Raw genomic sequence first — 14312 nt, forward strand, 5'->3', positions numbered from 1 at the left:
GGGGCTGCCTCTCGGGCTTCCTTGATCGTCATGCCAACTCCATACGCCGGTATCCCTCCTCACACTGCTCCAGAGAATCCCAGGCAGGCTCCGGCACTCTCCCTGGGTCGACCGACCACCTGTCTATCTCTTCCCAAGTCGTGACATAGTCCAGATCTCGCTCCAATGTCCAGGAGTCCTGATATCGCTGCCTTTCCTGCTGCTGCCCATTACCACGCTGCTTGGTCCTTTGGTGGTGGGTGATTCTGTAACGATCGTCTTCGGGAGAAAGAGAGGAGGACCAAAATGCAGCGTGATGATTATTCATCTTTAATGGGATACTTAAACAACGAACAAAAACAATGAACCGACAAAAAGAACGAAGACGAAACAGTCCCGTAACGTGAATACCAACACAGGAACACTGGAAACAGGAACAATCACCCACACCCCACAATACAAAACATAGAAACAAACAACGCAAACTATGGTCAGAGTGTGACACCCACGTCTGGTACATCCTTCCAGTCATTATGTGGACTTTATGGGGCCGTTTCCCAGACACAGATTAAGCCTGGCCCTGGACTAAAAAACATTTTCAATTGTGTTTCTCCTTTGAGATTGATTTTTAGTCCAGGATTACCTGACTAGGATTAATCTGTGTCTGGAAACTGCCCCTATGACATCTATCTTGACTAGACAATGTTGACAGCATACAATCACACAGTCAGTTTCTGACATACGCATTTATAGTAGCTAATGCTATCATTGGATGCCCATATCTTTTTCTGGTTTAATCTAGCGTTATTCCTGTCAACATTCTTTAATATGTTTTGTTTTTCTTGGGGACTAGTAAGATCTACATTTCTATCAGTTTGATGTCTTTTGTTTTTGAATGATGTCATTGTCAAGTCTTGGTTGTGTTATTGGTGCCTAACTCAAATTAACTGGTGGTGACAACCATGTGACGACAGGTAGGAGGTCAGGGAACATAGCTAGCCGTGTCTTCTTTGGTCAAAGAGTACACGTGTTACTGTGACTGACCAGGTTTCGACCCGGCTCTCTATAAGACCACATTTCCCTGCTGAGCTAAAGCCTAGGCATTAGTTCCTTGAGAAAATAGGAAAATAGGAAAAAGTCTTCAGTTCTCAAAGTTACTCATCACATGAGTGTGATTCTGAACCACCACCACCCCTATCTGACCTCCTACTTGAAGACAGCCATGTGTGACGCACTGAAATGGTACAGGGCCTTTTCTGACTGACTAAGTACAGAAATGGTTCCTAGCCCTTTGTGACTGGCTAAGTACAGAAATGGTACAGGCCCTTTGTGACTGGCTAAGTACAGAAATGGTACCTAGCCCTTTGTGACTGGCTAAGTACAGAAATGGTACCTAGCCCTTTGTGACTGGCTAAGTACAGAAATGGTACCTAGCCCTTTGTGACTGGCTAAGTACAGAGATGGTACAGGCCCTTTGTGACTGGCTAAGTATCGAAATGGTACAGAGCCCTTTGTGACTGGCTAAGTACAGAAATGGTACAGAGCCCTTTGTGACTGGCTAAGTACAGAAATGGTACAGAGCCTTATCTGACTGGCTAAGTATAGCAATGGTACAGAGCCTTATCTGACTGGCTAAGTACAGAAATGGTACAGGGCCCTTTCTGACTGGCTAAGTACCGAAATGGTACAGGCCCTTTGTGACTGGCTAAGTACAGAAATGGTACAGAGCCTTTTGTGACTGGCTAAGTACAGAAATGGTACAGAGCCCTTTGTGACTGGCTAAGTACAGAAATGGTACAGAGCCTTATCTGACTGGCTAAGTATAGCAATGGTACAGAGCCTTATCTGACTGGCTAAGTACAGAAATGGTACAGGGCCCTTTCTGACTGGCTAAGTACCAAAATGGTACAGGCCCTTTGTGACTGGCTAAGTAAAGAAATGGTACAGAGCCTTTTGTGACTGGCTAAGTACAGAAATGGTACAGAGCCCTTTGTGACTGGTTAAGTACAGAAATGGTACAGAGCCTTTGTGACTGGCTAAGTACAGAAATGATACAGAGACCTTTGTGACTGGCTAAGTACAGAAATGGTACAGGGCCCTTTGTGACTGGCTAAGTGCAGAAATGATACAGAGACCTTTGTGACTGGCTAAGTCCCCAAATGGTACAGGCTCTTTGGACTGGCTAAGTACAGAAATGGTACAGAGCCCTTTGTGTCTGGCTAAGTACAGAAATGATACAGAGACCTTTGTGACTGGCTAAGTCCCCAAATGGTACAGGCTCTTTGGACTGGCTAAGTACAGAAATGGTACAGAGCCCTTTGTGACTGGCTAAGTACAGAAATGGTACAGAGCCCTTTCTGACTGGCTAAGTACAGAAATGGTACATGCCCTTTGTGACTGGCTAAGTACAGATATGGTACGGTAGGGCTAAAAGAGTAGCATTTTCTTCCCAGTCTTGTTTTCAGGGAGCCTCATAGAGCTCTCTCTAATGGGGCTTCCAGATACCGGCTATGGGTTTTCTGACTCACACCTAGTTGCTCTTAAACTGTCCTCCAGACAGTGCAATTCAACCCTTGTAGGACCTACTAGACAGGTTGTGGGTGTACGTGTGCCACAGCGTGTGTTACACACACGACAGAGAGACAAAGAGACAGAGAGACAGAGAGGGAGATAGAGAGAGAAAGAGACATATAGGGAGAGAGAGAGGCACACACAGAGAGAGATATGGAAGGATGAAGAGAGGAAGGGTGGGGATAGAGACAGGATGGAGAGCTGCCATGTAGAGGTCTTGGATGAGACTCAGAGACAGGATGCCCTGTTTATGAGAGACAGAGAAACAGAAAGAGAGAAAGAGAGTGCCCAGAGGAGGTTGGACTAGACAGGAATGAGGGAGCGAGGACCAATGGAGGGGTAGAGAGTATGAAGTTAAGTAGGAAAGACAGATGGCTGTATCCACCCTAAACCCTCAGCACCTCAGCCATCCAGCCCTCCACTGTGCTGAGTCTAGCCAGACAGTAGGAGCCTCCACACTGCAGGCTTCAGGACACACACACATATCTGCACACATACACACTGACAGCAGCTACAGCTCATATGTGCACACACACAACAGCTGACACGCACACTAGAAGCAGCTAGATGAGGAATTCTGGAATCACCTTGAACATGTCCCATTGAATACAGATCAACTTGTGTTTTACACATAGACAGATGAATGCTGCCAGCTATAATCTGTGCAACTCCATAGCAACTCCATAGCAACACCATAGCAACTCCATATCAACTCCATATCAACTCCATATCAACTCCATAGCAACTCCATAACTCTCAGATCTACATCCCAAATGGCACCCTATTTCCTACATAGTGCACTACTCTTGACTATTGCCCTATTGGCCATGGTTATAATTAGTACACTATGTAGGTAATAGTATGTAATTTGGGATGCAGACATTAATGTACCAAAAATGATTTTATAATAATATGATATCCTATAGCTCTGTTCTATTTGGCTGACAGTTGTTGCATCATGCATGGTAGGATGAATGAATGAACAGAGCAGAGAATGGAATATAGCAGGCTGGGCTGCAGAGGGATCTCTCGCTCTCTCATTCTCTCTCTCTCTCTCTCTCTCATTCTCTCTCTCTCTCTCTCTCTCTCTTTCCCTCTCCCCAGCTCTCTCTCTCCCTCTCAATGTGTTTTGATGGGGCGGTGATCACTAATCTGGTCAGTGGAAATGGCTACAGAATGCTGATACAGAGCTATTCAGAACTGACACAATAGAGCGAGCCAGTCGTCTCAGCCAAAACGTCCCGGACAGATTCTCCTCATCGCAATGTTATTACTGTTGGATGTCAGCTTCCAGCCAGCTTAGTAACAAAAGGTGGTCTCTCATTCCATTAGTAAGTTGACTGAAAATGTATCTCATTAGCCTGCTTTGGTCCAGTCTGGGGGTTGGAAGTCAAACAATAGCAAGGGGTTTCAGAATCAGATCCAGACAGACAGACAGACAGACAGACACACACACACACACACACACACACACACACACACACACACACACACACACACACACACACACACACACACACACACACACACACACACACACAGGTAAAAATCTGTCGTTCTATCACTGAACAAGGCAGTTAACCCACTGTTCCTAGACCAGTTAACCCACTGTTCCTAGACCAGTTAACCCACTGTTCCTAGACCAGTTAACCCACTGTTCCTAGACCAGTTAACACACTGTTCCTAGACCAGTTAACCCACTGTTCCTAGACCAGTTAACACACTGTTCCTAGACCAGTTAACACACTGTTCCTAGACCAGTTAACCCACTGTTCCTAGACCAGTTAACCCACTGTTCCTAGACCAGTTAACCCAGTTTAGAAGTTAACACTGTTCCTAGACCAGTTAACACACTGTTCCTAGACCAGTTAACACACTGTTCCTAGACCAGTTAACACACTGTTCCTAGACCAGTTAACACACTGTTCCTAGACCAGTTAACACACTGTTCCTAGACCAGTTAACACACTGTTCCTAGACCAGTTAACCCACTGTTCCTAGACCACACTGTTTAACCCACTGTTCCTAGACCAGTTAACCCACTGTTCCTAGACCAGTTAACCCACTGTTCCTAGACCAGTTAACACACTGTTCCTAGACCAGTTAACACACTGTTCCTAGACCAGTTAACCCACTGTTCCTAGACCAGTTAACACACTGTTCCTAGACCAGTTAACCCACTGTTCCTAGACCAGTTAACACACTGTTCCTAGACCAGTTAACACACTGTTCCTAGACCAGTTAACACACTGTTCCTAGACCAGTTAACCCACTGTTCCTAGGTCATCATTGTAAATAAGAATTTCTTCTTAACTGACTTGCCTAGTTAAATAAAGTGTGTGCCTGCCTGCCTGCCTGCATGCCTGCCTGCATGCCTGTCTGTCTGTCTGTCTGTCTGTCTGTCTGTCTGTCTGTCTGTCTGTCTGTCTGTCTGTCTGTCTGTCTGTCTGTCTGTCTGTCTGTCTGTCTGTCTGTCTGTCTGTCTGCGCACATGTCTGCATCTGGTTGTGTGTACAGTATGTGCCTATGTGTGTACAGTATGTGCCTATGTGTGTACTGCATATGAGAGAGAAACATTCTAGAATGGCGACCATTCTGATTTCATCCAAGGTCAGGGTGATTTGGGGTCTGGAAGAGAGATTGAAATAAGACCATCAGAGGAATGTACTGTAAGACATTCTACCATCAGTAACCAGGCATAAATAACAATGTCAAAAGAATTAGACATTTTCCTGTGTTAGCAATTTAAACTCCGCCCAGAGAAATGCTCTGTAGAAGGTCTATGTCCACTCTCATCCAGAAATAACATTCTGTTTCCCAAATGGCATCCTATTCCCTACATAGTGCACTACTTTTGACCAGAGCCCTATGGTTAAAAGTAGTGCACTATATAAGGAAAACGGTGCTGTTTGGGATGCAGACACAGTATTGAATAGTTCAAAGTAAATACATATTTCCAGTTGTGAGTCTGGTGATACTAAAAATGAAGGGCACAGTGTGAGATAGTCCCAAGAAGGTTTGAGTTGTCTACTGGGCCTGGTCTCCCTGAAAAACACCATCAGATTCTCTGACACACACACACACACACACACACACACACACACAGTGTCATATTACGTCTCTCTATGACACTAGAGGGTCTGCTTTGACATCACTGAGCCACAGGAAACCAACTTTCCTACTTTTGGTGAGATACAGCCAGGAGAACCCTCTCACTCACCTGGGCATTAATACGCTCATAACACACAGCCAGGAGAACCCTCTCATTCACCTGGGCTTTAATACGCTCATAACACACAGCCAGGAGAACCCTCTCACTCACCTGGGCATTAATACGCTCATAACACACAGCCAGGAGAACCCTCTCATTCACCTGGGCTTTAATAGGCTCATAACACACAGCCAGGAGAACCCTCTCACTCACCTGGGCTTTAACACGCTCATAACACACAGCCAGGAGAACAGCCAGGAGAACCCTCTCATTCACCTGGGCTTTAATACGCTCATAACACACAGCCAGGAGAACCCTCTCATTCACCTGGGCTTTAATACGCTCATAACACACAGCCAGGAGAACCCTCTCATTCACCTGGGCTTTAAAACGCTCATAACACACAGCCAGGAGAACCATAACATCTCATTCACCTGGGCTTTAACACACAGCCAGGAAACCCTCTCATTCACCTGGGCTTTAATACATAACACACAGCCAGGAGAACCCTCTCATTCACCTGGGCTTTAATACGCTTATAACATACAGCCAGGAGAACCCTCTCATTCACCTGGGCTTTAATACGCTCATAACACACAGCCAGGAGAACCCTCTCATTCACCTGGGCTTTTAATAACACACGCTGGGCATAACACACAGCCAGGAGAACCCTCTCATTCACCTGGGCTTTAATACGCTCATAACACACAGCCAGGAGAACCCTCTCATTCACCTGGGCTTTTACGCTCATAACACACAGCCAGGAGAACCCTCTCATGGGCTTTAAACATAACACACAGCCAGGAGAACCCTCTCATTCACCTGGGCTTTAATACGCTCATAACACACAGCCAGGAGAACCCTCTCACTCACCTGGGCTTTAATACGCTCATAACACACAGCCAGGAGAACCCTCTCACTCACCTGGGCTTTAATACGCTAATAACACACAGCCAGGAGAACCCTCTCACTCACCTGGGCTTTAATACGCTAATAACACACAGCCAGGAGAACCCTCTCACTCACCTGGGCTTTAATACGCTCATAACACACAGCCAGGAGAACCCTCTCACTCACCTGGGCTTTAATACGCTCATAACACACAGCCAGGAGAACCCTCTCATTCACCTGGGCTTTAATACGCTCATAACACACAGCCAGGAGAACCCCAGGACACCTGGATAAGATAAAGTCAGGGGAGATGTCTCTACAGAGTGAGGCACATTGTGGGAGAGTGTCTGCGCTGCCTTTAGTGAGATGCAGTAAGCTGATGGGGTGTAAATGAGATTGTGTGTGTGTGTGTGTGTGTGTGTGTGTGTGTGTGTGTGTGTGTGTGTGTGTGTGTGTGTGTGTGTGTGTGTGTGTGTGTGTGTGTGTGTGTGTGTGTGTGTGTGTGTGTGTGTGTGTGTGTGTGTGTGCGTGCGTGTGTGTGTGTGTGTGTGTGTACTTGCGGTGTATGTATCACTCATAAGATGTAAGGCTTTGTTCTACAATATTAATAAAAAGGGTTCCAAAAGGGGGCTGTTTAATAACAGCTGTTTAAAACAGCCATGTAATAACAGCCTTTTAATAACAGCTGTTTAATAACAGCCATGCATTATCAGCTGTTTAATATAAGCCATGTAATAACAGCCATGCATTATCAGCTGTTTAATAACAGCCATGTAATAACAGCCATGCATTATCAGCTGTTTAATAACAGCCATGTAATAACAGCCATGCATTATCAGCTGTTTAATTACAGCCATGTAATAACAGCCATGCATTATCAGCTGTTTAATATAAGCCATGTAATAACAGCCATGCATTATCAGCTGTTTAATATAAGCCATGTAATAACAGCCATGCATTATCAGCTGTTTAATATAAGCCATGTAATAACAGCCATGCATTATCAGCTTTTTAATATAAGCCATGTAATAACAGCCATGCATTATCAGCTGTTTAATATAAGCCATGTAATAACAGCCTTTTAATAACAGCTGTTTAATAACAGCCATGCATTATCAGCTGTTTAATATAAGCCATGTAATAACAGCCTTTTAATAACAGCTGTTTAATAACAGCCATGCATTATCAGCTGTTTAATAACAGCCATGTAATAACAGCCATGCATTATCAGCTGTTTAATAACAGCCATGTAATAACAGCCTTTTAATAACAGCTGTTTAATAACAGCCATGCATTATCAGTTGTTTAATATAAGCCATGTAATAACAGCATTTTAATAACATCTGTTTAATAACAGCCATGCATTATCAGCTGTTTAATATAAGCCATGTAATAACAGCCATGCATTATCAGCTGTTTAATAACAGCCATGCATTATCAGCTGTTTAATATAAGCCATGTAATAACAGCCATGCATTATCAGCTGTTTAATAACAGCCATGTAATAACAGCCATGCATTATCAGCTGTTTAATAACAGCCATGTAATAACAGCCATGCATTATCAGCTGTTTAATATAAGCCATGTAATAACAGCCATGCATTATCAGCTGTTTAATAACAGCCATGTAATAACAGCCATGCATTATCGGCTGTTTAATAACAGCCATGTAATAACAGCCATGCATTATCAGCTGTTTAATAACAGCCATGTAATAACAGCCTTTTAATAACAGCTGTTTAATAACAGCCATGATTTATCAGCTGTTTAATATAAGCCATGTAATAACAGCCTTTTAATAACAGCTGTTTAATAACAGCCATGCATTATCAGCTGTTTAATATAAGCCATGTAATAACAGCCATGCATTATCAGCTGTTTAATAACAGCCATGTAATAACAGCCATGCATTATCAGCTGTTTAATAACAGCCATGTAATAACAGCCATGCATTATCAGCTGTTTAATAACAGCCATGTAATAACAGCCATGCATTATCAGCTGTTTAATAACAGCCATGTAATAACAGCCATGCATTATCAGCTGTTTAATAACAGCCATGTAATAACAGCCATGCATTATCAGCTGTTTAATAACAGCCATGTAATAACAGCCATGCATTATCAGCTGTTTAATAACAGCCATGTAATAACAGCCTTTTAATAACAGCCTTTTAATAACAGCCATGTAATAACAGCTTTTTAATAACAGCCTTTTAATAACAGCTGTTTAATAACAGCCATGTAATAACAGCCTTTTAATAACAGCTGTTTAATAACAGCCATGATTTATCAGCTGTTTAATACAGCCATGTAATAACAGCCTTTTAATAACAGCTGTTTAATAACAGCCATGCATTATCAGCTGTTTAATAACAGCCATGTAATAACAGCCATGCATTATCAGCTGTTTAATAACAGCCATGTAATAACAGCCATGCATTATCAGCTGTTTAATAACAGCCATGTAATAACAGCCATGCATTATCAGCTGTTTAATAACAGCCATGTAATAACAGCCATGCATTATCAGCTGTTTAATAACAGCCATGTAATAACAGCCATGCATTATCAGCTGTTTAATAACAGCCATGTAATAACAGCCATGCATTATCAGCTGTTTAATAACAGCCATGTAATAACAGCCATGCATTATCAGCTGTTTAATAACAGCCATGTAATAACAGCCATGCATTATCAGCTGTTTAATAACAGCCATGTAATAACAGCCTTTTAATAACAGCCTTTTAATAACAGCCATGTAATAACAGCTTTTTAATAACAGCCTTTTAATAACAGCTGTTTAATAACAGCCATGTAATAACAGCCTTTTAATAACAGCTGTTTAATAACAGCCATGTAATAACAGCTGTTTAATAACAGCCATGTAATAACAGTCATTTAATAACAGCTGTTTAATAACAGCCATGTAATAACAGCTGTTTAATAACAGCCATGTAATAACAGTCATGTAATAACAGCTGTTTAATAACAGCCATGTAATAACAACCTTTTAATAACAGCTGTTTAATAACAGCCTTTTAATAACAGCTGTTTAATAACAGCCATGTAATAACAGCTGTTTAATAACAGCCATGCAATAACAGCTGTTTAATAATATTAAAGATCCCTATTTTCATCTTCTGAAATCCATGATCATGCTCACTGATGAGGAGGGTTTTGCGAAAAGGTATTTCCATAGAATATGCTGCAATCCAAGCCCCCTGCGCGATATGCACTTGTGGAGATCTGAGACGATTTGATTGGTAAAAGCAATGTATGGAAACTTCCCCCTCGCCTATCAGAGGGCACATTGGAGCTATTTCCAAATTACTTTCATCTGTCAAATCCTCTCTGATCTCCATAAGTGCATAGGGCATAGGGTCGATTTGGGTTTAGGCCCTAGTGATCTAGACAAGCAGTTTGGGATTAGGCCCTTGTGATTTAGACAAGCAGTCTGGGTTTAGGCCCTAGTGATCTAGACAAGCAGTTTGGGATTAGGCCCTAGTGATCTAGACAAGCAGTTTGGGTTTAGGCCCTAGTGATCTAGACAAGCAGTTTGGGATTAGGCCCTTGTGATTTAGACAAGCAGTTTGGGTTTAGGCCCTAGTGATCTAGACAAGCAGTTTGGGTTTAGGCCCTAGTGATCTAGACAAGCAGTTTGGGATTAGGCCCTAGTGATCTAGACAAGCAGTTTGGGATTAGGCCCTAGTGATCTAGACAAGCAGTTTGGGATTAGGCCCTTGTGATTTAGACAAGCAGTTTGGGATTAGGCCCTTGTGATTTAGACAAGCAGTTTGGGATTAGGCCCTAGTGATCTAGACAAGCAGTTTGGGATTAGGCCCTAGTGATCTAGACAAGCAGTTTGGGATTAGGCCCTAGTGATCTAGACAAGCAGTTTGGGATTAGGCCCTTGTGATCTAGACAAGCAGTTTGGGATTAGGCCCTTGTGATTTAGAAAAGCAGCTTGATTCTCTTGTCATAACAACACGTGTTGGAATGACAAGCAGCACCTGTGTTTCTAGCCCCTCAGAGTTGTGTGTGTCTTGTGGTGTTTGGTCAAAAAGCAAAAGACACATTTCCAGGGACTTTAAGAAAAATCTGATTATTTTTCTTCAAACTCCCAAATTCAGCCAAGGCTACCCCCCCCCCAATTCACTACAATAACACATAGTAGCACGTTTTTTGTGTTATTTTGTGTTATTGTGTGTGTGTGTGTGTGTGTGTGTGTGTGTGTGTGTGTGTGTGTGTGTGTGTGTGTGTGTACATGCGTGCGTGCCATGCATGTGTAAGGTATACTCTAACCTCTTTCCCCTCTCTCTCTCAGGCGTCTCGTATGACTGGATCAGATGAGGGCGGGGACAGTGGCTGGGATGCATGGGGCACCTGGAGCGACTGCTCACGCACCTGTGGAGGCGGGGCCTCTTACTCTCTACGCAGGTGTCTCAACGGAGGGTCAGTATCACACACACATTCCTGGGGAGGATGGGAGGTTCTATCCTGGGGAGGATAGGAGGTTACATCCTGGGGAGGATGGGAGGTTCTATCCTGGGGAGGATGGGAGATTAGATCCTGGGGAGGATGGGAGGTTACATCCTGGGGAGGATGGGAGGTTAGATCCTGGGGAGGATGAGAGATTAGATCATGGGGAGGATGGGAGGTTACATCCTGGGGAGGATGGGAGGTTAGATCCTGGGGAGGGTGGGAGATTAGATCCTGGGGAGGGTGGGAGGTTAGATCCTGGGGAGGATGGGAGGTTAGATCCTGGGGAGGATGGGAGGTTAGATCCTGGGGAGGATGGGAGGTTAGATCCTGGGGAGGATGAGAGGTTAGATCCTGGGGAGGATGGGAGATTAAATCCTGGGGAGGATGGGAGGTTAGATCCTGATGGGAGGTTAGATCCTGGGGAGGATGGGAGATTCGATCCTGGGGAGGATGGGAGGTTAGATCCTGGGGAGGATGGGAGATTAGATCCTGGGGAGGATGGGAGGTTAGATCCTGATGGGAGGTTAGATCCTGGGGAGGATGGGAGATTCGATCCTGGGGAGGATGGGAGGTTAGATCCTGGGGAGGATGGGAGGTTAGATCCTGGGGAGGATGGGAGGTTAGATCCTGGGGAGGATGGGAGGTTAGATCCTGGGGAGGATGAGAGGTTAGATCCTGGGGAGGATGGGAGGTTAGATCCTGGGGAGGATGAGAGGTTAGATCCTGGGGAGGATGGAAGGTTAAATCCTGGGGAGGATGGGAGGGATCCTGGGGAGGATGGGAGGTTAGATCCTGGGGAGGATGGGAGGTTAGATCCTGGGGAGGATGGGAGGTTAGATCCTGGGGAGGATGGGAGGTTAGATCCTGGGGAGGATGGGAGGTTAGATCCTGGGGAGGATGGGAGGTTAGATCCTGGGGAGGATGGGAGGTTAGATCCTGGGGAGGATGGAAGGTTAAATCCTGTAAATCATTAGATGTTACAGTTTACATTCTCTTTAGAGAGCAACAAGGGTCAACTTTATGGGAGAAGAGCTGCCAGTCATTCACATTATATCCAATCTACGACACATTGCATCCTAATGGTAGTGAGTTTACTCCTGGAACTACACGCAGACGCATACAGACAAACAGAGGAACAGACAGACAAACAGACAGACACACAGACACACGTAGACACACACATCCCTCCTAGCACAACATTGGTATTATTCTCCATTGTTCTGAACACTACTCAACCTGTGCATCACCTTAGTGTTGGGAAATTACTCTCTGCCAGAATCATACCCATGTGGCTCAGTTGGTAGAGCATGACAATGCCAGGGTTGTGGGTTCAATTCCCACGGGTGATCAGTACGAAAAGGTATGGAAATGTATGCACTCACTACTGTAAGTTGTTCTGGACAAGAGCGTCTGCTAAATGACTCAAATATGAAAAGTAAAATGGTTTACAACAGCACAAATATAAAAATACAAATCAAACGATAGAGCTACTAAACAGGGTTAATTGGCAACAGTGATTTTGGAATGAATCATGTATCCATTTATAATAGAAACAGGGAGAAGACAATTACACACACACACAGTATTGACCTTTGGACCGATTCAGGGGAGATTTTATTACCCTGCTCTGTCAAATTGGGATCATCGTTGCTCAATTGAATGTTTCCTGTGTGTTAAGAGTGGTGCTCAGAGGGGTGTAGGGTTACTGATGGGACACAGATGTATATCTTTCCTTTTTAACGTCCCTCTCTTTGGCCTTTCAAAGACATTGACAAGGGTATCTTGTGTTAATGCAATAGGAAGTGGTGTAACTACAATACATATGACTGTTGTTTATCTTACTTTTTGACATAGTTCTGCTACGTCCCAAGTGACACCCGTTTCGCTACGCAGTGCATTCCTTTTTACCAGACTTTGGGCCCTGGTCAAAAGTAGTGCACTATAGATGGGTTAGCTGACAACGTTACGAAAACGATACACACGCTTCAATGGGGCAGAAGTCTGTGTGTTGAGCTAAGAGGTCGTGGGGCCATCTTAGCCCTCGTGGGTCATTTAAGCCCTGAACGATGCCTGACAGGCAGCTTGCCGCACCCCACAGCCAATCGCATGCAAGCAACAACACAGCTAACTTGGCTAGTCTTGTGAGTGAGCTAGCTAGCTAGTTATCTATGCTGGTTGTTAGCTTGCATAATGTATACGTTTATAATTGTAAGGTACACTTCATGTTTTACAGCCTGTCAGGAATGGAGCTCACCCACTGAAAAATATACATTTTATCCACGAAACATGAAGTGTCCCTTATAATTATACATGTACAGTATAAGCTATGCAAGCTAACAACCAGCATAGATAACAAGCTAGCTAGATAGCTAACAAGACTACCTACCTAACTAGCTAGCTCATAATACTAACCAAGTTAGCTGCGTTGTTCCTTGCATGAGATTGGCTGTGGTCTTGGGTGTGCCACACAGCCTGGGAGACAGGGATGCCTGTCAGGCATTGCTCAGGGCTTAAATTCCCCACGAGCACATTGCAGTCAACACAGCAACAGGGCTTCTTGATGAGGTGCTTATTGTGTATGTAGACAAAAAAGGATTTATGTGGTGATAATGAGATACATATTTTATTTATTAATTTGTACTCTCTGGACTTCCTTACGTTTGTTCTTGAAACCATGTCTTGTTTTGACTAATGTCATGTTTATGCTAATATGGCAAAAAAATGACTAGCTAGCTGACCAATAACTGTAATGATGAATTTGAGAGACAAGTGATTATTGTGCAATTGTATTTATGTTTTCAATAAATATTGGATACCAAATATAGTTTACATGTTATCAACAATCTAACATGCTGACCGCACTGCTTGCATTGCGTGCGCTAGCATTGCAAAATAAATGTGCACATACATGTTATTCAGTCATTCATCCAAACTGTTTGCACGCGTCAACAAGCGTCTACGTAGCTAGATGCTGAAATAGAACCTGATTCTATTTTAGATGCATGACGCGCTGCAAGTCCTGCCTCTCCCATCTCCTCATTGGTTTTTAGGAGCATATCCCTACATCGGTGATTGAAAAATGAATGAGGTCCACACTCCAGTGCAGTTGGTTACAGTAATGCACCTTAAAGTTGGTTGCCAACTGCCATAAAAGAGAGATTACTAGAAACTAACTA

General features: G+C 43.8%; 1 protein-coding gene across 1 annotated transcript in view; it reads left to right on the top strand.

The window, feature by feature from the left end:
- adamtsl3 (ADAMTS-like 3) overlaps positions 1-14312 on the top strand; it is a gene marked incomplete at its 3' end in the record, with an annotated part of 209578 nt that overhangs the window by 91364 nt on the left and 103902 nt on the right. The window contains 1 exon segment of the mRNA XM_042318865.1: positions 10979-11106. Coding sequence (XP_042174799.1) covers positions 10979-11106 — 128 coding nt within the window.

Source organism: Oncorhynchus tshawytscha, unplaced genomic scaffold, assembly GCF_018296145.1.
Source record: "Oncorhynchus tshawytscha isolate Ot180627B unplaced genomic scaffold, Otsh_v2.0 Un_contig_8142_pilon_pilon, whole genome shotgun sequence".
In the NCBI taxonomy this organism is placed as follows: Eukaryota; Metazoa; Chordata; class Actinopteri; order Salmoniformes; family Salmonidae; genus Oncorhynchus; species Oncorhynchus tshawytscha.